This window comes from Ictalurus punctatus, chromosome 29, assembly GCF_001660625.3.
Source record: "Ictalurus punctatus breed USDA103 chromosome 29, Coco_2.0, whole genome shotgun sequence".
Classification (NCBI taxonomy): domain Eukaryota; kingdom Metazoa; phylum Chordata; class Actinopteri; order Siluriformes; family Ictaluridae; genus Ictalurus; species Ictalurus punctatus.
Window position 1 is genome coordinate 4,403,026 of NC_030444.2, and position 27,543 is coordinate 4,430,568.

General features: G+C 40.2%; 1 protein-coding gene across 4 annotated transcripts; it reads left to right on the plus strand.

Annotated features, from left to right (window-relative positions):
• The first annotated feature begins 33 nt into the window (after nucleotides 1-33).
• On the plus strand, nucleotides 34-26,746 carry clockb (clock circadian regulator b). Of its 4 annotated transcripts, none has more exons than XM_017461372.3 (21): nucleotides 34-523; nucleotides 5,388-5,453; nucleotides 6,344-6,403; nucleotides 6,499-6,647; nucleotides 9,565-9,656; nucleotides 9,842-9,931; nucleotides 10,544-10,661; nucleotides 10,765-10,878; nucleotides 12,949-13,067; nucleotides 13,519-13,601; nucleotides 13,727-13,833; nucleotides 13,968-14,115; nucleotides 16,320-16,395; nucleotides 16,549-16,699; nucleotides 17,850-17,944; nucleotides 18,475-18,543; nucleotides 19,060-19,209; nucleotides 20,672-20,863; nucleotides 21,314-21,423; nucleotides 21,757-21,985; nucleotides 23,229-26,746. In XM_017461372.3, exons 2-21 carry the CDS (start codon nucleotides 5,437-5,439, stop codon nucleotides 23,442-23,444), a joined length of 2,385 nt encoding a protein of 794 aa, XP_017316861.1. In that variant the 5' UTR covers nucleotides 34-523; nucleotides 5,388-5,436; the 3' UTR covers nucleotides 23,445-26,746. The 4 variants fall into 4 exon arrangements, with proteins under 4 accessions (XP_017316861.1, XP_017316864.1, XP_017316863.1 ...); XM_017461375.3 differs by having other exon boundaries at nucleotides 35-523; nucleotides 21,317-21,423; XM_017461374.3 differs by having other exon boundaries at nucleotides 35-523; nucleotides 16,552-16,699.
• The last annotated feature ends 797 nt before the right edge of the window (nucleotides 26,747-27,543 follow it).

The window sequence follows — 27,543 nt, forward strand, 5'->3', positions numbered from 1 at the left end:
AATCGCGACCTGAGTCGTGATGCGTGATCATATTGCGCATGTGCTTACTACAAGTTACTATGAGTTTGGTTCTTTAGTATTATATTTATTAACTAATAATAATAACATACCCTGAAAATATTAGCAATATAAAACAGTCTGACGTATTCGTGGTGCCATAATATAGTTGGACCTCACTCCTGTTCTAATGCGTGGTGCATCACATTCGATAACTTGTGAAATATTGCAGCCCGGAAGATCTTACTGCGCATGACAGAAACGCACAAGTAAAGCAGGGCATCAAATGTAACGTAGGCCTGGCGGTTTTGATTATTATTTCCAACTATGCATTTCAGCAATAACACACACGGTCCTCAGAAAGCTAAAGCACGTCATTAAAGGAGGTTAAATGAGTGTAAAAGGTAAATCCGTGCATCCGTGTAAAAGGTAAATTAGTTTCGATAAGGCGCTTCCGGTCGCGCGGTACTGCGAGGCCTGTTGACCCACATTCGGGGATGTAGGAGAGCCGTGAACCTAATCTTCTGTAAGTATTTGCATTTGTGTGTCGAAACCTGAGCGAGAGCAGAATCTGTGCAGGAGATTTCTTCTCTTATTGAACACAACAGCCTTGGTGCTTTGTGTTGTTTTATGATCGCTTATTATTATTTGCAGATTTAGCTAGCCAGTGCGCGAGAATGTGTGACAAGCCGGAGAGAAGCAGTGCACTGCAGAGGAAGTAGTACAGAAACATCTTAGTAGTACAGCTCGTGACAGCTTCCAGTGAGACGTATTTGGTGTCAGAGATGACATTGGTGTCTGATGATGACTTTGATGACAGTGTTGATGTCTGATGATGACTTTGATGACAGTGTTGATGTCTGATGATGACTTTGATGACAGTGTTGGTGTCTGATGATGACTTTGATGACAGTGTTGGTGTCTGATGATGACTTTGATGACAGTGTTGATGTCTGATGATGACTTTGATAACAGTGTTGGTGTCTGATGATGACTTTCATGACAGTGTTGGTGTCTGATGATGACTTTGGTGTCAGTGTTGGTGTCTGATGATGACTTTGGTGTCTGATGATGACTTTGGTGTCTGATGATGACTTTGGTGTCAGTGTTGTTGTCTGATGATGACTTTGATGTCAGTGTTGGTGTCTGATGATGATTTTGGTGTCTGATGATGATTTTGGTGTCAGTGTTGGTGTCTGTTGATGACTTTGGTGTTGGTGTCTGATGATGACTTTGGTGTTGGTGTCTGATGATGACTTTGGTGTTGGTGTCTGATGATGACTTTGGTGTTGGTGTCTGATGATGACTTTGGTGTTGGTGTCTGATGATGACTTTGGTGTTGGTGTCTGATGATGACTTTGGTGTTGGTGTCTGATGATGACTTTGGTGTCAGTGTTGGTGTCTGATGATGACTTTGGTGTCAGTGTTGGTGTCTGATGATGACTTTGGTGTCAGTGTTGGTGTCTGATGATGTCTTTGATGACAGTGTTGGTGTCTGGTGACTTTGATGACAGTGTTGGTGTCTGATGATGACTTTGATGTCTGATGATGACTTTGGTGTCTGATGATGACTTTGATAACAGTGTTGGTGTCTGATGATGACTTTGATAACAGTGTTGGTGTCTGATGATGACTTTGATAACAGTGTTGGTGTCTGATGATGACTTTGATAACAGTGTTGGTGTCTGATGATGACTTTGGTGTCTGATGATGACTTTGATGACAGTGTTGGTGTCTGATGATGACTTTGATGACAGTGTTGGTGTCTGATGATGACTTTGATAACAGTGTTGGTGTCTGATGATGACTGGTGACAGTGATGACAGTATTTGTGTCCGATGATGACTTTGGTGTCAGATAATGACACTGTTGGTGTCTGATAGCTTTGGTGTCAGTGCTGACACTGTTGGTGTCTGATGATGGCTTTTGTGTCAGATTATGACACTGTTGGTGTCTGATAGCTTTGGTGTCAGTGCTGACACTGTTGGTGTCTGATGATGGCTTTGGTGTCAGATTATGACACTGTTGGTGTCTGATAGCTTTGGTGTCAGTGCTGACAGTGTTGGTGTCTGATGATGGCTTTGGTGTCAGATGAAGACACTGTTTCTGTCTGTTGATAGCTTTGGTGTCAGAGATGAGTGTTGGTGTTTATTTGTTGGGATGCATTAACATGTTTGATTATGGATTGTTTTAGTTTTATATAAAACATCCAAAATTGGATTTAGCAATAAGTTTCCCCTCCAAACCCAGCACCAAACTTTGGCCTTAGTGATCATGATGATGTAAAAACGGTCTTGATGCTTCATTCATCTACTGTTCAGTGTGATAATGGTGTCCATATTTTATTGATAAATGACCTGGTTGGCTTAAAAACGTATAAATTTGTGAGTGGGAAAGTGAGAAGAAAAAGAGAGGCTGGTGAAGAAGCTACTGTTTATAACTGTTTATAACATAAGTGAAAACAGGAACTTGTTTCTGCAACATTCTATAACATTCAATGTAACTATGAATGGATAAAATGTACAACTAGAGTTAGGCGATATAACAATATTGTAAATTGTCACAATGCACTTCATAAGAGAGAGCATAAACATATTTCGATGTTTTGTATAATAAAAAAATAAATAAGTATATGTGTGTGTGTGTAATGTGTATGTGTGTGTATATATATATATATATATATATATATATATATATATATATATATATATATATATATATATATATATATATATATATATATATATATATATAAAATGTATATATAATGTATATAAAATGTATATGGGCTGCAACTAACAATTATTTTCGTAATCGATTAGTTGGCCGATTATTTTTATTTATTTATCCCCCCCATTTAATCGGATTGGGGGGGGGTGACTTTCAGGTTAGTAAAAAACTAACTGTGTTCTCTTTGAGACAATATTACCTTTCTAAAATTCATTCACTAGACCAGTGGTTCTCAACCTTTTGTGAGCTTTGGACTCCTAGCATATTTTGAACATTCCACAAGGACCCCCCTCACTCCACAACAATTATAGGCTATATATTACATTTATATTTTTATATATGTTACTTTATTTTATTAATATTTAACATTAATAATATTAATTTTAACATTGAATCAAAACATTTTCAAGATTTTATTTTTTACATTTTATTGTAGGTGTGACATTTGATTTAACACTCTGAATTATCCTTTGTTTATTTTATCCATCAGTGAACGATCGTCACTCAGCTAACGTGATATTTGCGAGTAACCAAATTGAATAATTTTTAAAACATCTAATTTGAATATGTTTTGATACATTTAGATATATATAAAATATTATTTAAACATTTTTAAAACTTTCCTACGGACCCCCTGCAATTATACCACTGACCGCTAGTGGTCCCCGGACCCCCGGCTGAGAATCACTGCACTGGACGGTAGAGTATACACTACATAGTGTAAGTGTATAGTACGTCATTTGGGACACGACTTTAGTATTTACTCTCCGAAGTGTGTTTTCGAAACAGAAGTAATGTAATGAATAAATGTACCACACGCAGACCAACTAATCGATAATCCCGTCCTGCCTAAAATCAGCCACAATCATTCCAGTGCCAAAGAAATCGCCCACCACTAGCCTGAATGATTATCGTCCTGTAGCCCTCACTCCAGTTATCATGAAGTGCTTTGAGAGATTGGTTCTTCAGCACATCAAGGACTACCTCCCCCCAGATTTCGATCCTTTTCAATTTGCTTATCGTGCAAACAGATCCACAGAGGATGCTATTGCCGTAGCTGTCCACTACGTGTTGAGACATCTTGAGCAGCAACAGAGCTACGTACGGATGCTTTTTGTGGATTACAGTTCGGCTTTTAATACAATAATTCCGGACATTCTCGTCACCAAATTGGTCACCCTTGGTCTCCCCCGCCTCACGTGTGCCTGGATAAAGGACTTTCTGACCAACCGGTTCCAGACAGTGAGACTCGGGCCCCACCTCTCCTCCACTCGCACGTTGAGCACAGGTTCTCCACAGGGCTGTGTGTTGAGCCCCCTCCTGTACTGTCTCTACACATATGACTGTAGACCAGTCTACAACAATAATATTATTATCAAGTTTGCTGACGACACCACAGTGGTCGGACTTATCTCAAAAGGAGAGGAGGCAGCCTACAGAGAGGAAGTCCTAAACTTGGCAGCCTGGTGTTCAAAGAACAACCTGACTCTAAACACCAAGAAAACCAAGGAACTTATTGTAGACTTCAGAAAACACAACACGGAGCTGGCCCCCCTCTTCATCAATGGGGAGTGTGTAGAGAAGGTCCACACCGTCCGGTTTCTTGGCGTCCTTATCTCTGCTAACATCTCCTGGACGGACAACATCACAGCGGTCATCAAGAAGGCTCAAACGCGGCTACACTTCCTGAGGGTTCTCAGGAAGTACAATCTGGACTCCAATCTGCTGCTGATCTTCTACCGCTCGTCCGTCGAGAGCTTGCTGACATACTGTATCACGGTGTGGTATGGTAGCTGCACCGCAGCAGACAGGGAGAGGCTTCAGAGGGTAGTAAGAGCAGCACAGAAGATCATTGGCTGCCCTCTCCCCTCCCTGATGGATATTTATACTTCCCATTGCCTCAGCAGAGGAAAAACTATCATTAAGGACAGTTCTCACCCTGGCTTTGATCTGTTCAATCTGTTGCCCTCAGGGAGACGTTACAGGTGCATCAAAACAAGGACTAGCAGATTTAAGAATAGTTTCTTCCCAAAAGCTATTACCATGATAAACAAACACATGTACTGAGTCCACAGCATATGTATATATTGTCTCAAACTGTGCATTTCATAGTACCTCCGCCATCCACCCTAATATCTATCTATCGTGTATATATCTTGCATATATTGTATATCTTGTTTATTTATTTTGTTTATTTATCTTATTTATTTATCTGTGTATTATCTGTTTATTCTTCTTGTGTATTGAATGTATATGTTTGCACGGAACAAAAAGGAGTGGCTCTTAATTTCATTGTACATGTGTATAGTGACAATAAAAGGCATTCATTCATTCATTCATTGTTGACGACGATTTTCATAATCGATTATTATCGATTTTATCGATTAGTTGTTGCAGCTCTTATATATATTACAGCTGATTTGATGTTAATTTGTAATTCGTTTTTAATATTGTAAAATATTGTTCAAACTTTTTTTTTTTTTTTTTACATTTGCATAAAATTGTTCATAACCATTTTTCTGGAAGTACTCACCCGTATCTATATCATATCATACCTAAAAATTCTGCTTATGTTGAATGAAACCATTTTGTATGTGAAAAAGAATTTTAAAAGCCACATTTAATTTGATGCGTGTGTGTCTCCTTCATTTCTCTTTCAGATGTCTTCCTGATGTGTGTCTTCCACAGACTGACTCATGAAGCATCACAATGAGCTCCATAGACAGGTGCGATCGTCTCACACAGTCCTGTACAGATCGTAAACATTCTGCTCTCAGCAGCGCTCTGATTTGAAGTTGATTTATTCTGCTGCAGCTGTTATTAAGACTCTGGTTTTTCATTAGGAATAGAATTGGCTGATTCAGGATCGGCTCTAAAGGGCAGCTTAACAGATTATCAGTTAGGGCTCAGATGACGTATTTGGTGTCATTGATGATATTTTTTCATCACTGTTTGGGTGTCATGAGTTTTGCTGTCAAGTGACATTTTGGTGTCATTGATGGCATTTTGGTGTTCTTGCTGAGGTTTTTGGTGTCATTGATGGGGTTTTTGGTTTTAGAGATGAATTTGGTGTCATTGATGGGGTGTTTGGTTTTAGAGATGATGATCATAATGTCAATAACAGGAAAAAACCAAGCTGTCAATAAATAACCACAATTAGCATAAAATAAACTCTTTGAAATGACTGTTTTACTAATCGCCTAATGTGACCTTTTAAAATCAGATTAAATGAAAAGGAAAAGAAACAAGCAGCGTTTTTTTTTTTATCACGTTCTAATTTTCACTGCCTTTATTTATTTGTTTATTTATGGTCAGAATTTTGGCCTTTTCTCTCTCTCTCTCTCTCTCTCTCTCTCTCTCTCTCTCTCTCTCTCTCCTTCTCTCTCTGTTTCAGCTTAAGATTTCAGTTTCTGTTATTTTTTTTCTTTTCTATCAAAAAGTTGGACCCTTTTTTGTCTTTCTGAAGGTGTCATTTAGCGAGACGTGTTTATTAATTAAATTAGTTTAGTAAAAAAAAAAAAAAAATTTATAGTTGGACAACCTTAGAATTTTTTTTCTCTAGTCCTGACCTGCTTTTTTTTCCACGCAGTATTTAACGGACTTGTTTGTGTCACAGGGATGACGGCAGCATTTTTGATGAGTTGATGGAAGACGATGAGAGGGATAAGGCCAAACGGTAGGACTGTCGTGTCTTTTTGGAGCTCCTTGACATCAGATTGTGAAAGTTTTAAATTCTCAGGAAACGTACTGATCATTGTATTGTGATTCCAGCGTTTCCCGGAATAAATCGGAGAAGAGGAGGAGAGACCAGTTCAATGTCCTCATCAAAGAACTGGGCACCTTGCTGCCTGCCAACACTCGCAGGATGGACAAGTCCACTATCTTACAGAAAAGCATCGACTATCTACGCAAGCACAAAGGTAGCACACTTTGGACAACAAAGTGGTCCAGATCGCTGTTAGTTTGTTCACAATTTAATTGCAGTAAGGTCAATTAATACGTGTCGTCTTAGAGATGCTGATTTCAGATGATGATGCACACATGAATCTTTTTTTTTGTGTGTGTTTTGTCATCCCAACCTCTATCCAGAACACACACCCACACTATTCCAAGAGATAATGAGTAAAATGTTTTAGAGTGCTGATTGGGAGTTGAGTCCACTCACTGTTGTACTGTGAAGACACGCTGTGCTTTTTTTCTTTCTTTCCATTTTAAGTACATTTGCATTTATTTGCTCGATGCTTTTATCCACTTGCGAGTGATGTCGAATTCCGTCCAAAAAGCGATCCGTTAAAGCAGCTGACTCAGTCATATGACTTGCTGCAAGTCAAGCTGATTTTATGCTTCATTACGAGCAGACTTCTGGAGCTTTCCGAAGGTTAGAGGACGAGGCAGTTCGGAAAAGTCATTTTTCAAAAAAATCGAAACGTCTGAACGCGCCGGCCCACTCGCGGTTTCAGTTTCATCGGTGGGTCGGATCGACGTTTCCCTTTCAAGTCAGCGCAGGGATGATGTTTACTTTTAAGTACCAACTCAAACAAGCTATAGCACTCGTCCGAGAATAAAATAAATAAATAAATAAAAATCAGAAGACGTAAAAGTACCACAACGTTTTATACAGCAGTTCCACGAATTTGATTTGTCGAACGGCGTTCCAAGAGCGTGTATCGTCTGTGTTCGCCACGCACGATTCCGCTTCCTAGTTCAAAACCGTTACTACAGTAGAGTTAGCAACATCATCAGTGACAAACAATACTTTTTCAGGAATATAACTTTTGACTTAAGATATGAAAGCTCATCAGACGAAGATGACAAGGAAGCAGGAATACCTTTAACGGGAACGTAGGCATGAAGCCACAGGCTGAGTGTCATGGCTAATGTTCAGTATAATCAGTATATTCATTATAACCGATTAGTATTAGGCGCATGCCATCGAATCAGTGTTTACCATTAGAATGGGTTATTCTGTATCACAATTTTGCTGTTTATACAGCACTGTTGAATGCTCAATTCTGATTGGTCAGAAGGTGTTGATTAATTCTCTATAACAGTAGTTCTGGCTGCAAGTATTATAATCAATAGTCAACAACTTTAAGAGGAGCGTATATGGCAGGCTCTCCGCATAAACAGATTAAAAAAAAAGTGATATAATTGATATAGCGAACCTTTCTGTGAGGAGATGTTTGTTTAGCAGTTTTGGAAGGAGTCTCCAGTGTCACCGCTTCGGAACAAAAGCTGTAATTTTAAAGTGCACCTGTTATGGTTTTTCAAATATTACCTTTCATGTAGTGTGTTATATACATAGCTGTTTGTGAATATAAAAAGTCTGCAAAGTTTCAAAAATCAAAGCGCAGGACAAACCGAGTTATCGACTCCCAAACGAAGGAACCGATTCTGAACAACTGAATCGAGTCGTTAGTGATTCCAGACTTTACTTCCTGTACTAACCTATGCTCGCTGACAGACGGAGCTGAAACTCGTTACGGTAGTGGGCGTTTTCTTTTTGAAACGCGCTGACAGCGGTAGACTAATCACAACAAACAGGGACATCTGACCAATCAGAGCAGAGTATGCTCTCTGAAAGGAGGAGTTTAGAACGAATCCTTTAGAATGGATCATTTAAGGAGTCGTTTGTGACACTGGGGGATACAGGTAATGATGCAGGTTAAATTATGAGCACGTTAAAGTGTGTTTTGACCTCGGATGCACGTAAATCTCTTGAATGAGAGCTTTAAAACAAAATTAGGCACGTTTCAAAACCATAATCGGTGCGCTTTAAGTTTTTCGACATGGAAAGTCCTTAGAATGGAGGAGGTTATGGTTTCTCGGTAACGTGACCCGATGACACAAGTGATAACCAGAACTAAACTTGTGTTGTAGACGTTCCACAACATTAAATGTAACCATCAATGACTTGTTCTTTAATTAAACTAAAACTAATTTGTTGTTATATAATTGGGGGGTGAAAAAAAGACTTCATGCTGTTATATGAAAATAATAAACGTTGAGGTGGTGATCACCACATCACGCTCCCCGTTGTTGATTGTTTTCAAATACCAGCATGCCCCTGAATGTTTTATTTATTACTTACACCCAGTTTCTTTGTTGATGGACAGCTGTCAAAAAGCTACTATTCCCTCTACTATTGTAAGGGAAAAGCAAGAGTATTTCAGGTTTTCAGATGTTTTTTTGTTTTTTTTTGGCAAACATGTACAGGAACCTTTGCATTTTTTTTGACTACTGTTCTAGCAGCTGTGCTTCTAGTTGTAGAAGAGCAAAGGCAAACAGTAGTACTGTACGTGTGTTGATGTTCAGTATGAGCAGATATTTGAATAAGAGTCCTTGTGTGAGCAACAGGCTTTATGATTACAGCAGTGAAATCATCCACTAAATTAAGAGTGAGACAGTGCAAAGTGCTCAGAAGTGCTACAAATGACTCCGCCTGTGAGATAAACCGTCTGTCTACAATGAAAGCTGATGTGTTGTGTGGTGGTGGTGGTGGTGGTGGTGGTGGTGGTGGTGGTGGTGATGATGATGATGATGATGATGATGACGACGATGAGGGGCAGTGGTGGCTTGGTGGTTAAAGCTCTGGGTTACTGATTGGAAGGTCGGGGGTTCAAGCCCCAGTACTGCCACTGTTGGGCCCTTAGCAAAGCCCTTAACCCTCTCTGCTCCAGGGTGCTGTATCATGTCTGACCCTGCACTCTAAACCCAACTTCCTAACATGCTGGGGTATGCGAAGAAAAGAATTTCACTGTGCTGTAATGTATACGTGATCAGTAAAGACTCATTATCTTTATCATGATGATAACTGAGATGATGCTTTTTGTGCAGAAATTGCTGCGCAGTCGGAGTCCAGCGAGATCAGACAGGATTGGAAACCCCCATTCCTCAGCAACGAGGAGTTTACACAGCTCATGCTGGAGGTGAGATTTTCAAATCTGTGTGTATGAAGGCTGTTTTTAAAAAAAATTATATATATATTTTTAAAAAATTATAATAATAAATTATTATTATTAAATTATTTTAATTAAATTAAATTTTTAAAAAAAAATTTAATCTTTTTTTTGTTTGTTTTTTTTAATGCATATCCACATTTTGTCGTTGCTAGGCATTGGACGGCTTCTTTCTCGTTATCCTGACTGATGGAAACGTCATCTATGTCTCTGAAAGTGTCACGTCCTTACTCGGCCACCTACCGGTAAGTGTGTGTGTGTGTGTGTGTGTGTGTGTGTGTGTGTGTGTGTGTGTGTGTGTGTGTGAGAGAGACACATTGAGTGAACAGAAGCAAGTCATGAAGTCATTTAGTCAGTTATATTTAAACTTGTATGCCATCACGTTCATTTGTCTGTCCGTTTGGTAACAAATGAATTGATTGATTACTATTTCGGCAGTTTGTAACCGCATGGTATGTTTCACAGTTTTCCTTTTATAATATATGGGAAAGTCTTTAGGATGAACTTTGCAATTTTTTTTCCTGTAACATGACAGTCTACGTTTTTTTTTTGGTCCTTTTAACTATGAGAGAGAGAGAGAAAGTAATGATTAATAATGACTTTCTTTAATAAGTAAGTAAAACATACTCTGACAAATCGTGGTGCTGTATGAGGAATAAAACACTTTGGGATAAGTGTAATCAACTTACAGGGGGAAAGTTACATCTGCTTCATGTCAGACCTCATCGCATCACTTCACTTCACTGTTGACTGATTGATTTTTCTGGAACAGCACTCCCTTTTGTATTCATTATTACTTATGAAATACTGAATAGGCTAGACATGTTGACTTCGTATGCTTTGTCTCTGGGCCATAGTCAGATTTGGTGGATCAGAACCTGCTAAACTTCCTTCCCGTTGGAGAGCACACTGACGTGTACAAAGCCCTGTCTTCACATCCAGAAGGCGAAAACCTCAGCCCAGAATACCTCAAGAGTGAGTGACGTAATAATCAGATTCGACCGAGAGTTGAGCGCCGCTTGTTAATTTCGATACCCGATGTACGACGTCTCTGCCATTCCCTGTTTGTGTTTTCCAGCTAAGGGCCAGCTGGAGTTTTGCTGTCACATGCTCCGAGGCTCGGTGAACCCCAAAGAACCGCCTGTGTACGAGTACGTCAAATTTATCGGCAACTTCAAGTCGCTCAACAACAGTAAGTACTGTTTCTGCTTCATGTTCTTCATCACTTCAGTCGAGTGTCCAGAGCTGCTGCGTACATGGCCTCGTTCGCCAGTCTCTGAGCAAAGTCCGACCGAGCAAAATAATCTACGCTGGATTTACAAAAGTTTCATAAAAACCCTGGTTTGATTGGGTTTTTTTCCGTATTTGTGTGTGTATGTTGATATATGGCAATCATCAGGAGATTAGCAGGTCACGCTAGTTAGTCTTCAAGGGTCACGCTAGTTAGTCTTCAAGGGTCACGCTAGTTAGTCTTCAAGGGTCACGCTAGTTAGTCTTCAAGGGTCACGTTAGTTAGTCTTCAAGGGTCATGCTAGTTAGAGTTCAAGGGTCACGCTAGTTAGTCTTCAAGGGTCACGTTAGTTAGTCTTCAAGGGTCATGCTAGTTAGAGTTCAAGGGTCACGCTAGTTAGTGTTCAAGGGTCACGCTAGTTAGTCTTCAAGGCTTATGTTAGTTATTCCTCAAGGGTCACGTTAGTTAGTCTTCAAGGCTTATGTTATTTAGTCTTCAAGGGTCACGTTAGTTAGTCTTCAAGGGTCACGTTAGTTAGTCTTCAAGGGTCACGTTAGTTAGTCTTCAAGGGTCACGTTAGTTAGTCTTCAAGGGTCACGTTAGTTAGTCTTCACGGGTCACGTTAGTTAGTCTTTAAGGGTCATGCTTGTTAGACTTCAAGGGTCACGCTAGTTAGTGTTCAAGGGTCACGCTAGTTAGTGTTCAAGGGTCACGCTAGTTAGTGTTCAAGGGTCACGCTAGTTAGTGTTCAAGGGTCACGCTAGTTAGTCTTCAAGGGTCACGCTAGTTAGTCTTCAAGGGTCACGCTAGTTAGTCTTCAAGGGTCACGTTAGTTAGTCTTCAAGGGTCACGTTAGTTAGTCTTCAAGGGTCACGCTAGTTAGTGTTCAAGGGTCACGCTAGTTAGTCTTCAAGGCTTATGTTATTTAGTCTTCAAGGGTCACGTTAGTTAGTCTTCAAGGGTCACGTTAGTTAGTCTTCAAGGGTCACGTTAGTTAGTCTTCAAGGGTCACGTTAGTTAGTCTTCAAGGGTCACGTTAGTTAGTCTTCACGGGTCACGTTAGTTAGACTTCAAGGGTCACGCTAGTTAGTGTTCAAGGGTCACGCTAGTTAGTGTTCAAGGGTCACGCTAGTTAGTGTTCAAGGGTCACGCTAGTTAGTGTTCAAGGGTCACGCTAGTTAGTGTTCAAGGGTCACGCTAGTTAGTCTTCAAGGGTCACGCTAGTTAGTCTTCAAGGGTCACGTTAGTTAGTCTTCAAGGGTCACGTTAGTTAGTCTTCAAGGGTCACGCTAGTTAGTGTTCAAGGGTCACGCTAGTTAGTGTTCAAGGGTCACGCTAGTTAGTGTTCAAGGGTCACGCTAGTTAGTGTTCAAGGGTCACGCTAGTTAGTCTTCAAGGGTCACGTTAGTTAGTCTTCAAGGCTTATGTTAGTTATTCTTCAAGGCTTATGTTAGTTATTCCTCAAGGGTCACGTTAGTTAGTCTTCAAGGCTTATGTTATTTAGTCTTCAAGGGTCACGTTAGTTAGTCTTCAAGGGTCACGTTAGTTAGTCTTCAAGGGTCACGTTAGTTAGTCTTCAAGGGTCACGTTAGTTAGTCTTCAAGGGTCACGTTAGTTAGTCTTCAAGGGTTATGTTATTTAGTCTTCTTATGCATCGATTTACAGACACTTATAAAAGGGATTAGGATCCGAAAGTTTTTTTTTCATTTACGGTATTTTTTACCGGAATACTAATTTTTCTTTGTGCGTAAACGCTCATACGAACAATTTACGCGGAAATTCATCGGTATCCAGCTTGATAAACAAGGCCCAATGTTTTCATGTTGAAATGTGTTCCTAGAGACCTCAAATTTTGTTCCACATGATTTCTGTATAACTTAAGTTAAACTTTCAGTTTAACAAAGTGCCTTAAGGGTTTAAATTCGTCTTATACCACAGCAGTTTTCCTACTATTGCAAATTTTTTGGCAGTCATGACCTCTATTTGTAATCTCTCTCCCTCTCTCTCTCATTTTACGTTTTTCTTCCTCAGTGCCACGTATAAGCCGGAACGGTCTAGAAGGAGTTCTCCAGCGGTCGTTGCACCCAGCCTTTGACGATCACGTGTGTTTTGTAGCAACAGTGAGGCTAGCCAAGCCTCAGTTCATCAAGGCAAGATGCTCAGTTTTGATTTTTGTTAACATCTCCACAAAAGCGCATCATTCGTGATTTGTTGTGCATTTGTTGTTCATGTGGGTTTTCCATATGCTTTTAAAAAATACGTTTTATGAGAAGTATTGGTCCCTGGCTTTACTGGTATTATAGTTTGCTTTTAGAGTTGTTTGTGGGTGTCGTTAAGTATTGATTTTAAATCAATTTTTTTTTGCTGTAGTGCAAATGTGTTTACCTGGAAAGAGGATTAATTACCGTCTGTAACGCACGTCCTGAGCAGATCTGGGCTTAGTTAGTATTGACTGATTACTGATTAACTGGGATTGTGCTACGTTTTACGACAAACACATTTGTGTTTAACTTGTATTGATTACTGATCGACTGTCTGCAGATGATGTCTTCCAGTGGTACATGTGTGCTTAGCTTCAATTGATTGATTGATTGTCTGCAGGAGATGTGTACAGTGGAGGAACCCAATGAAGAGTTTACCTCTCGACACAGTCTAGAGTGGAAATTTCTTCTGTTAGATCACAGGTAATACTCTTTCTTTGTTGAGTTTTTCCCTTTTCCATTTACCCCTACTCTTCAACTTTAATCATACTTTATTTAAGCTTGTTGAATAATTTGTTTATTTCTTTTTTTTTTATACCATTTTCCAGAGCTCCTCCCATCATTGGCTATCTTCCCTTTGAGGTTCTGGGGACGTCAGGCTACGACTACTATCATGTAGATGACCTGGAGTCACTGGCGAAATGCCACGAGCATTGTGAGTAAATGTACACACACATATGCGCGCACACACAAATCTATGCACCCAGCTATATCGTCTACATGTATGTAAAGTTACTTTGTTAAAGCACTGAATGATCTACATATACATGTTATTACTACCTTGTGCAGTGATGCAGTTTGGAAAGGGCAAGTCATGTTACTATCGATTCCTGACCAAAGGCCAACAGTGGATCTGGCTCCAGACTCACTACTACATCACCTACCATCAGTGGAACTCGCGGCCCGAGTTTATCGTGTGCACGCACACCGTAGTCAGGTAATTTTTGCACACGCGTCTGACGATATACAAAGAAGCACCAGTTTTATATTCTTCATACATTTAGCAACACGAGGGCCTCGTCAGGGACTGCTACAGACGAGGCTTGAAGGCAACGTGTGGAGGTAAGGTGCAGAGGCTTTGCAGGACAGTTGCTCTGTAGGGCTTACATTGCACTCGACATCACAGGCCATTTAATAACAGCACAGAGGCTGCAGAGAAAGCTTCTATGTGGCTTTGGATTAAGAGAGCGGATCCGTGGGAGAGTGCTGCTAGGGCACAAGCTGAGGCGTGATCAACATCGACTGGGTAATCTGAGAAAGGGTGTCTGATGTTTGAAAAACCCGAAACAACCAGGGACCTCAGGAAACATCAGTGATGATGTGCCCTAGCTAAGCACTGGAAGATGTTTCATAATGGTGAAGGGGCTTGTGTATTTTGAACCTCAGGGCTTAAATGCTCAGAGTAGGGCCACTGTTAGTGAACAGATCTGTGGGGAGAGATCAAGTACAGTGTGATCCTAAAGACCCCCATCAAAGTTACAAAAAAGACCAAGTGTACCCTGACTGGAATACGGTTACTGAGACCTACCCCTGGATTCATGCCTGTCCACAGGCAAGCACCCGGTGAACGGACAACCCGGTCGGGCTCAGCTTGCGGGGTCACCACGTGCAAGATGAAGGGTAGAGGGCAGGACAATACCAGTTGGCTGGCAGGTATGTGATGGACAGTCTTACACAGCCTGGGTTCTTGCAATGGAAACTGGCTTTGGGAACTTGGATTAGATGTAGTTAGTCTTACATTAACAGACAGTATGGGTTCTAGTACCAAACTTCTTGATCAGGGGTGGTCTTTCTTCTTCTCTGGAGTTCCCACAGGAGATAGGTGTCAGTCTGGTTTGGGGATGCTTACCAGTGTATACAGGAAGGAAAACTCTTGACTGTTGTTTGTAAGTATGTACCAAAGCGCAGTTCGGAATATTCAGGCTTGATTATGAGGAACGGCCTCTACGATCTGAACTCAAAAGGTGAAATGTTATTAGACTTCCGTCGACAGATAATCAATAACAAACACTTTGTTCAAACACAAGATTTCTCTTAAATGTGCTTGATACCAGAGAACCTTGGGCCAAAGGTCGGTGGTCAGTTTTGTAACTGTATCATCAAACCTGAGGCCATATGTTTTGGACACTCGGGTAAAAAAAAAAAAAAAGGTCCTGAGCTGTCGGTTGATTATTTCTTGGTGGTGAGATTTATCTGGTAATGACAAAAGAGCCTTCTGGGTTGCTTGCGAGTGTCTGGCACAAGCTTTGTTGAGAGACAAATTGAACTCCCACGAGTGGTGAGGGAAGCAGACACCGAGGGTTCTCCTGATTCAATCGAAAGGTTTGGGGAAACCCGGAAAAGCCGGCTTTTGACGCGGGCTAAGTCAAAAGCAGTTGCAGAAGTGAAAGGACGGGCATTGGAGACGCCATGATAAAGAATTTTGGCTGGTCTTAAAGAAGTTTTGGCAAACCGAGAATGAGTGCTGGGAGGAGCTATTAGAGGAACTCTATCCTAGTGGATATTCTCCCTTGAGAAGAAGTGCCAGATGTCTGGAGTCTCTCTCTGTGACTAAGCCTGCTATAGCAGTTCAAAACCTACATAGCAGCAAGGCTGTGGTGTGGATGAGATTTAGCCAGAGATGTTAACATGCCTTTTGAACGTTTCCTGGAGATCTGTGGGATCTTATTCACTGGTGATGGAAAAAGAAACTGTGATCTTGACAAATGGATTGGGTCAGGGGAAGCTTTGTTATAGTTTCTGTAGCGGTCTGCAGTGATGAAACAGGAGCTCCAGTTTTTTTGGGTTTTTTTGGACAAAGCTGTTAATCAGTTATCTCCCTATCCCCATCTATAGTTACGAGATGGAATGAAGGAATGAAGTAGCATGTAATAGCATAGTAGTGGAGAGTCAAATCCCAAAACTACCAGTACTAGAGAGCCACTGTTTGGTCATTGAATAAGACGCTTCACCGTCAAATGTATATGTGTTTGCGTTATAATTGTATTCTTGTATAAACTACTCTGTTGTGGAAGCGGTTTACTTTTAGAAGATTTGAGTGCCTTCCTCTATGCACTCAGTGCTCTCTTTTCCTCACACTCTCCGTATAATTATTGTCACCATTTTTCAGACTTTAATCCCCCCACTATTTTTTCCGTTTAGGTATTCTGATGTACGGACAGAGCAGAGGAAAGAGATGGGCATTGAGGACTCGCCTCCTGAGAGAACGGTAGACAAGGTGAGATACAGCTGAGAGCCAAGTGAAATCAACAGCAGTCTTTAATAATACTTAAAGAATACTTTAAGTAAATTTCGGCACAGGCCCTAACGGGTTTAATAACAGGTTGTGGACAGCTGTTGGTTTAATTAGACTCTTTCTGCTTCTCTCTAGCAGACTCAGGACTCCGGTTCTGAATCACAGTTAAACACCTCCAGCCTGAAGGAGGTACTAGAGCGCTTCGATCACAGCCGCACTTCGTCCACGTCCTCACACAGCTCCCGCAAGTCCTCGCACACAGCCATGTCTGACAGCACGTGCAACTGTAAGTTACACCGTAATCTTTTAATACCTTGCTTCGGATATTAATTTGTTGTGGAATATTTTGTGCAATATCATGATAATCTTTATTTTACTGTTCTTGAATAACGTCATTTTTAAAAACCAACCAACAACTAGTGTTTCTAACCATTTGTACATGGTTTTGAGACCATTTGGGTCTCAAAATTTAGTAAAATTGATTTTCAATATCTTACATTGTGATATACAGTCCCCTCTGAAAGTATTTGAAGAGCAAGGCCAATTCTTTTGTTCTTGCTATACACTAAAGACATTTAGATCTGGGATCAAAAGTTGAATGTGAGACAACAGATCAAAACTACACTTTTAATTTCCTGATATTTACATCAAGATGTGTTCAACAGCTTAGAACATCTCACCTTTTTGTTTGAACCCACCCATTTATCAAGTGATCAAAAATACTGGAACATCTGACTGACGGGTGGTTCTTGTTGCCCAAGTATGCCGTGTTAGATTGGTTGTTTAACCAATTAATAGCTCAGAATGTCTACCCTTGGCTTGATCCCTGGGTTTTCACCTGTGAAGACTGCATTTGTTGTTAAAAAGGTTAAACCAACATGAAGATCAGAGAGCTGCCTATGGGTGAAAAGCAAGCTGTTTTGAAACCGAGAAAAGAGGGGAGAAATCAATCCGAGCCATTGCAAAAGCATTGGGTATAGCCAATACAACAATTTGGAATGTCCTGAAAAAGAAAGAAACCACTGGTGTACTGAACAACCAGTGATGGAGCAGGTCGGCCAAGGAAAAACAACAGCAGTTGTTGATGAACATTGTGAGAGCTGGGAAGGAAAACCCATAAACATCACCAACAGCCTCCACAAGGCAATCCACTGTTCGAAGAAATATCGAAGCCATACCACAAGCTGAAAACGGCAATCTTGGCAAAGACGTATCTATCGTGTCCTCATTGTGTAGCAAAAACTAAGGACTAAACTAAGCCTTGCCATTCCAGAATATTCAGAGGGGACTGTAACTACAAAACGCATGTCTATTGAAGAGCCAGTGATATCCTGATGAAGTCCTGCTCTTTTGGATGTTTGTAAATGCGTTCTGATGATTACTCTGTGATTTTAACCACAGTCCGATTACTCAATCGTGTCCCGTTTCTGTCTCAGCCACTCCCCCGAAGCTCCAGATGGACATGAGCACTCCACCTCGGCCTAGCACTGTTGACATAACGTTACAGCGCCGCTCCTCTGTTAGCAGCCAGGTGGGATTCGGCGTTTTACGTAAACTGTCTGGACGCAGACTTTTATGCAAAATATATAATTATAGATATCACTGCCTGATATGCAAAACTGAGCATTTTCCCATGCTGTAGTTCACCTGACTCAACATGGAATTGCCTGCCTCATTTAAAAGCTTGGGAATTGGCTGCATAGAGGAATAAATATGCTTATTTCTACACAAATACACAGGTTATACACATGATTACAAAGTAGCAGTGATGGTCTGTTTTTGTTTGATTTTAACGATAAAGGCATTTTGATTGAAATGCTTGAAATTTGGTTCTAGGTGAAGATAAATAGTGAAGACTTTTACTTTTGAAATGCCTCCTAGAAGTAGGTTTTATTTAGAAATCAAGAAAACAAGTGCTCAGCATGTGTATCTCTCTCTCTCTCTCTCTCTCTCTCTCTATATATATATATATATATAGAGAGAGAGAGATATATATATATATATCTTACTGCATGCGCTGTGAAAAATGTCTTTTGATTTTTCTTTTTTTTTCCCCCCCAGAATATTCACACTAGTTCTCCTGCTCAAGTTAACCAGCAGCAGCAACAACAACCTCAAAATAACGCACAGGTAACAACGTTCTCGCAGTCGTTTATTCCTTACTGTCTCTTAAACACACCTCACACCTCTCTTAAAAACATCCACTCAGGCGGTAGTTCCAGTTGCAGGTTACATATCATAATCGTGATCATTTTTAACACGCACAAACGTGCAGTGGCTTTTCATATAGTTCTGTTTATTTGGAACACAGCTTCGAGGGTCTGAAATTGTCATTGAAATAAATTTCTCTTTATTTAGTCATTCTTATCATGCTTGCGTGATCGTTAATTTACCTTGTTATCATTTTTACATATATTTTATTTAAAATAATAAATATTCCATAAATAATGGCCTGAATTTGAGTCAGAATTAGGCTGGCTAGAAGTAATAAAAAAAACTAAACTTACTGTAAAGCCTCCTTTACCTTAGATGAGGCTTGTTGATGAACTCTTGATTTCGTTCTATATTTGATGAGACTAATGCATTCCATCAGCCTTATGATAGTGTACACATTGTGTGTGTGTGTGTGTGTGTACGTGCTTGTAGCAATACTCTGCACAGCTGAACGCCATGCAGCATCTGAAGGAGCAGTTGGAGCAGAGGACGCAGATGATCGAGGCCAATATTAAAAAGCAGCAGGAAGAACTAAGGCAAATTCACGAGCAGCTTCAGAAGGTGCAGGGCCAGGGCCTTCAGGTATTGGATGCTACACTACATTTTAGTATCTAACGTATGTAAGATTACACAATGTACGATTTTCTGAGAAAAATGCACGTCAGCGCTTCAGGTGTCTCGACCGACGCTTAGTAGTGCCTACTCGCCGTGGCTCAAGGCGTGGCCTTACCAGAACCTTCAAACTAACCGTTCCTCAGTGGTGGAATGAGCTTTGAACCTCAATCCGGACCGCAGAATCTGTCACTATCTTCAAAAAAAACAGCTAAAGACCCATCTCTTCCGTGAGCACTTAACTGACCTCTAACCTTCACAACCCTGACATTATTTAAAAAAACAAAAAAGGTACTCTGGCTCTTACATCTCAACTCTGCACACTTTGCTTCTCTAGAACTCTATGATAAATCTTGTACGGTAGCACTACTTTTATTGTTCTATGCTTGATATAGCGCTTTGCTTGTATTTCCTCATTTGTAAGTCGCTTTGGATAAAAGCGTCCGCTAAACGAATAAATGTAAACGTCTCTGAGGAAGCATATGTTGGTTGGTAGAGGGAAAGCTAATAGTAGAGAGATGACTGGGAAGGGAATTGGGCGGGAAACATGTGCCCTGGAAACACTATCATTTCATTTCTCTTCGTTTTGTCTACACGAACGTTGACTTCTCTGGTCCGTACTTGCCGTTAACCGCACCTACGCAAGATGGCCGCCGCACGTGTCCTGCGGTTGTTTGGTGTGTCGCTTGTGCACGTCCTCAGAAATGAACACGGCGTGTCCGCATGGTGCAACACCAATGTAAATAGTGGAGGCAGTATAGCACCATGTGACACTGTATCCAAAACTTGACTTGTCAAAGCCACTTTGAGTCTCTAACCGCATACTGAACTACTATTCTAGATCATTAACAGTTTGCCTAATACAAGTAGGGTTTGAATTTTTCCTGAAAGGTTTGTTTTAGTACCTTTAGTCTTCTTTATTTCCTAGATTAGAAAATATTTTGGAATGTACAGTGAGGGTTTTTGATTCGAGACACAGGTCATGACGGCAATCATGATGGCGGCACAACGTTTGAAAAACAGCGCTCGTTGGTTTGTCCTACATCGCTGTGCGTGAAATCGCTAAACACTACAGAGTTGTTTCGGCTCTGACGTGCCATCGAATGGAGGTGACTTTTCAATCCTCCAGATTAACAGGTCTGCAGCTAGGCAGGCGTTTATGTGAAGAGTGCCTCTCGCATAACAGCTGCATGCGCACACATACGCTTGGGGAAACTGAAGTCTGTTTGCACCTTAATGAATCTTGGGCTTGTGATCCAATCGAAAGCAAGAAGTTTTGGGGGTAAGAAAGATGTAGATGTATTAAGTAGCGCGCTTGCTGGACTTTTGCATCGCTGTATTCTTATATTGCTTGGCACACATCTAAAAATAAAATAAAATAAAATAAAATAGCCAGGTTTTGTGTGATAATTCAGTTTTTCACTCGTTCCAGATGTACGTGCAGCAGTCAATAGACGGAGTCAATGTGCAGCTCCCTCACGTGAGTGGCGCTTCATGCTCACAAGCGGTAGTTGGAGTACAGAGCGTCACGAGTACCGCCCCCAGCGGCATGCATCACACCCTTCAACAGCAGCAAGCTCCGTCTTCGCATCAGCAGATTTCACAAGGCTCCGTCCTTACACAGGTTAGACACACTGATACACTCATTTTCTTTCTAAACAATACACGTGTTCTCACGTGATAAATACGTCTCATTCGTGATTACTGAAACAACTCGAAGACAAAAATAAGGACAGCGAATTTCAGCCTGTCATGGTTCATGAGACAGGGAAATATACGAGTAGGATTACCTAACAGAAGCAGACTGAGTAGAGTGCAGTTCCAAATAACGTCAATATTGTACGAAATGGCTCTGAAGCATTTGAACTGATCTCATGCTTTTCTGTTCAGTTCTGACCGATCCATTAAGGATGACATCATTACATTTGTCTGCCCTCGTTCCTCCTTATAGCACATCAGTATGCTAATGGTATCGAGATGAAGCAGCATTTTAGAGCTTGCCTTTAATTATGCTGTTTCTTTCCTTTTTAAACTTTTAAACTCTTTTGGGGTTTTTTTCTTTTCTTCTTGTTAGCAGGGTTCAGTGTACAACACGATGATGGTCAGTCAGCCAGGCACAGGCAGTGTCGTGCAGATCCCCAGCACCCCGTCACATAACATCAGTCAAGTAACCACAATCAACAGGTGTGTATGTGCATACGCAATACATAAAAAAAACTAGTGTCTTACTGAAATACATATAAATGTATTTATAATGTCCTGCCATTTAAAAAAAAATACGCATTAATATAATTTCAAGGCGTGCCACATGATGGGGGAGGCTTGGGGAGGCTTTAGTTGCCAAAGGTTGAGAACCCCTGACTTAGCTTATACGTTTGAGTGTATTTATGGTAGATCTGCAATCCCATTTACATGCAATATTTTGTCTGCAGGCAATATGGCAGCTCAATACATATGACTACATAAAGTGCAAATCGTGCAAGACAGCATCTTCACTAATAGATTCTCATCCTTCAGGTTTCCAGGGCAGCAATTGGTCACGAAGTTAGTCACTGCTCCCATGGCCTGCAGTACCGTAATGGTTCCCACAACAATGTTTATGGGCCAAGTAGTGACCGCTTACAGTCCGTTTGCACAGCAGCCAGGCCAAACACAGGCAATAGCAGCGCCGTCCGATTCGCAGCAGCATCAGCAGGGGCAGCCGCAGGGGTTGACACAGCCTCAGCAACAGCAACCGTTTTTACAGGTAGTGCAAAAATCCACATCAACACTCACCATGGCTCAAATGAAGCTGCAAATGATCTTAGCAGAATTGTTTTGTTACTGTGTGACTATATGAGGTGAAACATATTATACTTGAGCTGTTTGCTGCTTGTTTTGAGTGAATTACATGTTTCTGTTTGCTGTATGGGGGGGGGAGGGGGGGGGGATCTCAACAAGGGTGGACAAATCATAAACTCACGATGTGCTTTTAAGTCGTATGGGAGACCCCAGTATTTGTTACAGAACATACTTAAACTGCATCATGAGGTGCTAGCAAAAGAAGTTCTGGGAGAAAGTTTTGGAAAGTATCAAGCAGGGCTTGGTTATTTAACAAAAAAAAAACAAGAAAAGGAAAAAAAAAGGTATATCCCAAACTGTGAACATCCCACAGAACACTATTAAATCCATTAGTAAAAAAATGAAAAGAATATGACACAACCAATACTCTAGATGAGGCCATCCACCAGAACATCAGTGACTGGATAAAGAGGGCATTAGTCATTAGGAAGCAACCAGGAGGCCAAGGGTAACTAACTCTGTGTGATGCTCTCACCACCATGCTTCACTGTAGATTGGTGTTCTAAGGGTGATGAGCGGTGTTGGGTTTCTGCCAAATGTAGCACTTTATGCCAAGGCCAAAATCTTCAGTAAAAATTGCTGGGGGTTGTGGTATATCTACAGCCTAATGGACTCATAGTTTCTTACATAATATGTAAACAAACAACATCATGAAGACAAATGAGCTAACCAGTCAGGTCTGGGACAGTGTTCTGGAAAAGCATCAATTAGGTTTGGTTATTTAATTAAAAAAAATACCAAGCTTTTGAACACTATTACATGGATCAAAAAATGGAAAGCATGTGGCACAACAGCAATCCTGCCTAGAGTATACTATCCATCAAAAGGCAATGAGCAGTTAAAGAGGGCATTCAGAGAACCAACCACAAGGCCAGGGGTAACTCTCAGTGTGATGCTTCCACCACCATGCTTCACTGGTGGGGTAGTGTTCTCAGGGTGATGAGCGGTGTTGGGTTTCTGCCGAACATAGCGCTTTATGCCAAGGCCAAAATGTTATTAGTCAATGTTTGTATATTTTCTCCAACTGAGCAATGCTTTGCAAGGTCAAAAGTGAAATATATATATATATATATATATATATATATATATATATATATATATATATATATATATATATATTATATATATATTTTTTGGTTCTTTTACAGGGAACCCGCATTTTGCAGACTAACCAGTCCACACAGCTGATTCTGCAGGCTTTCCCCATTCAGCAGCAGGGTGCATTCACCACAACACAACAACAACAACAACAACCACATCAACCACAGCAAAAACCCCAACAGCAGTTAAAGCCTCAGACTCTAAAGCAGCCAAAAACCTCGTCCTCTCACCAGACGGACAACTCGAGCACCCAGTCACAATGACACGAGGAGGACACATTTTAGTTTGTAAGCAGTGTTAATTTGAAGTTTACCGAGGGGGAAAAAAAAAACCCCAATGTTCATTGGAACTCAGTTCTACATCAGTAGGATTGAACTCATTACCACCAGATGGCCTCCAGTGCAGCGATTCAGAACTCGCAGTGTTTCACAGCAATAACAGTGTGGACATCGGTGCCATTAAAATAGCTTTTTCTTCATTTCTTTTCTAATTTATTTAAGGAGTACAATTTAATCTCGGAGGAAAAGGAAACGTGGAGTCTTTCTCTTTATTAACTGTACAGATGTGTGTACAAAACCATGTGACTATCGGACCATAAAGGAACGAAAGTGACTATTTTATACTCCGCATGAAAAGTATAAGCTTTTAGTTTAAGTTGCCGTTTACTGTAAAGTATACACCCGTTCGTTGTTGTTTTTTTTTTTTTTTAGTCATGTTTAAAGCAGGAATATAATGTTGTTTTAACATACCTTTTTTTCCCTTTTTTTCCCTTTTTTTTTTTTTTTTTTTTTTTTAACTATTCAGCCCAAAAGTTAGAAATAGCTTGCAAATTTATATTTTACTCCTCATTAAAAGTATTCTTTTAACATATTTTATATCTAACCGCAGTGTTACCTCTACTTCATGGACAAACGTAGTTCTCAATATTTTAAGTGCCAACAATTAGTTCTATTACCAAAAAAAAAATACCCATATACAATAGTGATTTGTTGTCATAAGAATTGTTTCTGTTTCCCATTGTATTTTATAGCATTTAATGTGTTTTTACACACTAAACAGCCCTTATTTTAAGAATTGTAGTCTTATTCATTTCTGTACGATAATTAAGATGTGCAAAGAGTGAATCCTGACTCTATAAACGTGCAGGAATTTATATTTCTCGTGTGTTTAAATGCCAGATTTAAACACCTGAGAACGAGTTGTACTCTATAAAGCTAGAATTGCTCCAATATTGCACAACACGTTGGTTGTAGGAATTATGCAACAAGCCATGTTAGGCCAACTCAAAGCATGTGTTTTTTTTTGTTTGTTTTTTTGTTTGTTTGTTTTTTTGTAAGAGCGCGTACGGTAAAATGGTAAAACTGTCAATTCTATTTGGTTTTCTACAAATGTAATGCGTCATTGGCTTTTTGAAAATGTTTTGTGTAAATGCTATTTTCATGATCGTGTAAAGGTGTCGGGTTCGTATACGTTGCGTTTGTTCATTTTTTGTTTCGAAATGAAAATGCGAGGTAGCTGCTTTTTATTTTTTGATTTGTTCGTTTTATGTTTCTCACACACTAAAATAGAAAAAAAATTGGGGGGTTTTTGTTGTTTTTGTTTGCTTCTAGCTATTTCACCACACAAAGTTTAGTCGATCAAATACTCGTGTTTTATTCATACACTTTTTATATATATATATATATATATATATATATATATATATATATATATATATATATATATATATATATATATATATATATATATATAGTGTGTGTATGTGTGTGTGTGTATATATATGTATGTGTAAATAAGGGTTAACGTGCAGAAATAAATTTGGGGTATTTAAAGTATTCTTAAATTTCAGCACCTGGACAATCCTGCTGATCTTTTTCAGCTGCCATGACCTCCTATTTTACAGTCACCCTCCTGCGATATTTTTTATTTATTTAAAAAATTTTTTAAAGCATTTCGTGATCCGTATTAGCAGGAGATCAGGCACTAATGACTATCTTTTAATAATTTACCCACTAATCGCGAATACATATCTGGGGTATTCAAGATTCTTTATTAATTTTAGTCCGAAAATAAATCTGAAATGATGGTAAACACCCCCCCCCCCCCCTTTTTTTTTTTTTTGAAAATCCCAAATTCAAAAACATCTTGTTTGCATATAATTGTTTTAGGTTTCTTTTTTTTTAAAAATTATTTCGTAACAAATGAACGCAACCTACACGGACTCTGTTGATATTCAATTCTTGAGTCCTAAGTGTGAATGGTCTTTCAAACAAAGTGGTGTGTGTGTGTGTGTGTGTGTGTGTGTGTGTGTGTGTGTGTGTGTGTGTGTGTGTGTGTGTGTGTGCACGTGTCTTGAAGGTAAAAATTTGTACCTCTTCCCTTATTGCCGTACGGGTTGTGTACATCAACCCAGGCGATAACCAATCAGTTCTTGCCTTGCAGTAACTTCATATTGTGGAACGCTCTTTATCGACTTGGTAGTTATATACCTCAGAAAATCCATGTTATTGAAACATTTTTTTTTTTCTATAAGAATATCCAAAGCAACTTTATTTTCATATGCTACGATGGACCTTAGCGGAAAGCTGTGTATAGACCGTCAACACTGTCGTGTGAAAACGTATGCATTGTAAACCTTTTGTGGAAACTGGAGGTTGTGGCTAAAAGATCTTCCAAATAGGAACGTATTACTTAGTCAGTATCGTGTATTATATTGTAACTGAACCCTGTGTACCTTTTTTGTATGATTTGTATCTTTATTTTTTGTCATTTCCAGGGTTTTGTTTGTTTGTTTGTTTGTTTAGAATTTCACTCAACCACCAAAGATACTTTTAGAATCGGACACCTCGCATCATGTACACTCACCAGCCACTTTAATAGGAACACCTGTACCTCTGCGCGTTCATGCAGTCATCCAATCAGCCGTTCTATGTAGCAGGAGCAACACAGTGAATAAAATTATACTTATTGTATCGGGTCAAGAGCTTCAGTTCACATCAAACATGTGAGAAGGAGGAAAAATATCATCTCGGTCACTTTGACCTTGGTTGTTTTTGCTGGTGTCAGACAAAACTGTTGATTTTCAGTTATAACAGTTACACAGAATGGTGTGGAAAAACAAAAAACATCCAGTGGGTAGCAGTTCAGGTCAGAGGAGAATGGACCAGAGTGGCTCAAGCTGAACAGGAAGGCTACGAGAACACCTTTACATAAGCACCCTTTACAACCGTGATGAGCAGAAAAGCATCTCAGAGCGCGCAACAACTTGAGGCGGCTGCCTATCACTGGATGTGTGTGTGGTTTTTTTTAACGAAGTGGATGTAGAGCGCAAGGTCTTGAACCTTTTTCGTGTCCTGTTAAAGGGCACAATATTCACAAAATGCATCCTGAAAATTGTAATCAAACAGTAGTTTGATTCCAATGCAAATTTCTTGGTATAGTGGATTGAAGTGACTGTATTTTTGCAACTGTCATTAAGCTAGATAGCTGTGAGGCAGCTACTGTAATATTGGTTGTTTTCACACAAAGATCTAAAAAATAAATAAATAAATAAAGGAGGAAAGCATCAATCCGACTCCTCATTAGCATTACCTTTTGTTGTAAGTGGGCACTTTCAGTTTATGATCTGTAAACCAAAGTGTGACATTGTGATTGCGTTCATTATTTCCTGTAAATTTCTAAAATTGTAATCCTGTCATTCTGTCACTATGGCAGTATTCAATACTGTATGACTTATCATCATCCTAATCATGCCGATATGTGTTGTTTGGCCTTGGAGAACCCTTCACATGTTTCTTGAATGTTTCTTCAAAACTTTACAGAGTAGAAAATCTTGAAATTGTACTATGTGAAGGGTTTTCCCAGGCCGTATTAGCATGATTATCCTAACTAGTCCCTGGTCAGGTCTTTGGTCCGGCTGCTCAGGAAGCTCTTGAACGCAGAGCACAGGCAGCAGAATCCCTATCTCAGCATATAGAGCGCAGTGTGAACTACCCTGGCCTAGTTGCACACCGGATGCCTGTTCAGTCATTCAACTTCGCAACAACATAGACAGGGGCAGTTTTACAGACCTGTGCAGACCTGGCCCATCATCAAGAGGAGAGGTACCCCACCCTTGTTTTAGCCCACTAACTTGCCCTATGCCTACTCAACGTCACCCCAGAGATACTGGAAATGTTCCCTGCCCCGCCACCCCAACAAGTGGCTCCTTGACACTCTCAGGAAGGGCTGTTGTTTTCAGTTCCATCACAGATCCCCCAGTGAGCACTCAAGTTTTCCCCATGGTGGTCCAGGACCCTCGTCAGGCCCTTGCCCTGTCAGTGGAGGTACGAAAGCTGCTAGAGAAAAGGTGCAATAGAGCCA

Coding starts and splice junctions, on each gene's coding strand:
- clockb (XM_017461372.3), top strand. Junction 9,932..10,543: donor CCTTACTCGGCCACCTACCG/GTAAGTGTGTGT, acceptor TCTGGGCCATAG/TCAGATTTGGTGGATCAGAA. Junction 19,210..20,671: donor TGCAGGGCCAGGGCCTTCAG/GTATTGGATGCT, acceptor CACTCGTTCCAG/ATGTACGTGCAGCAGTCAAT.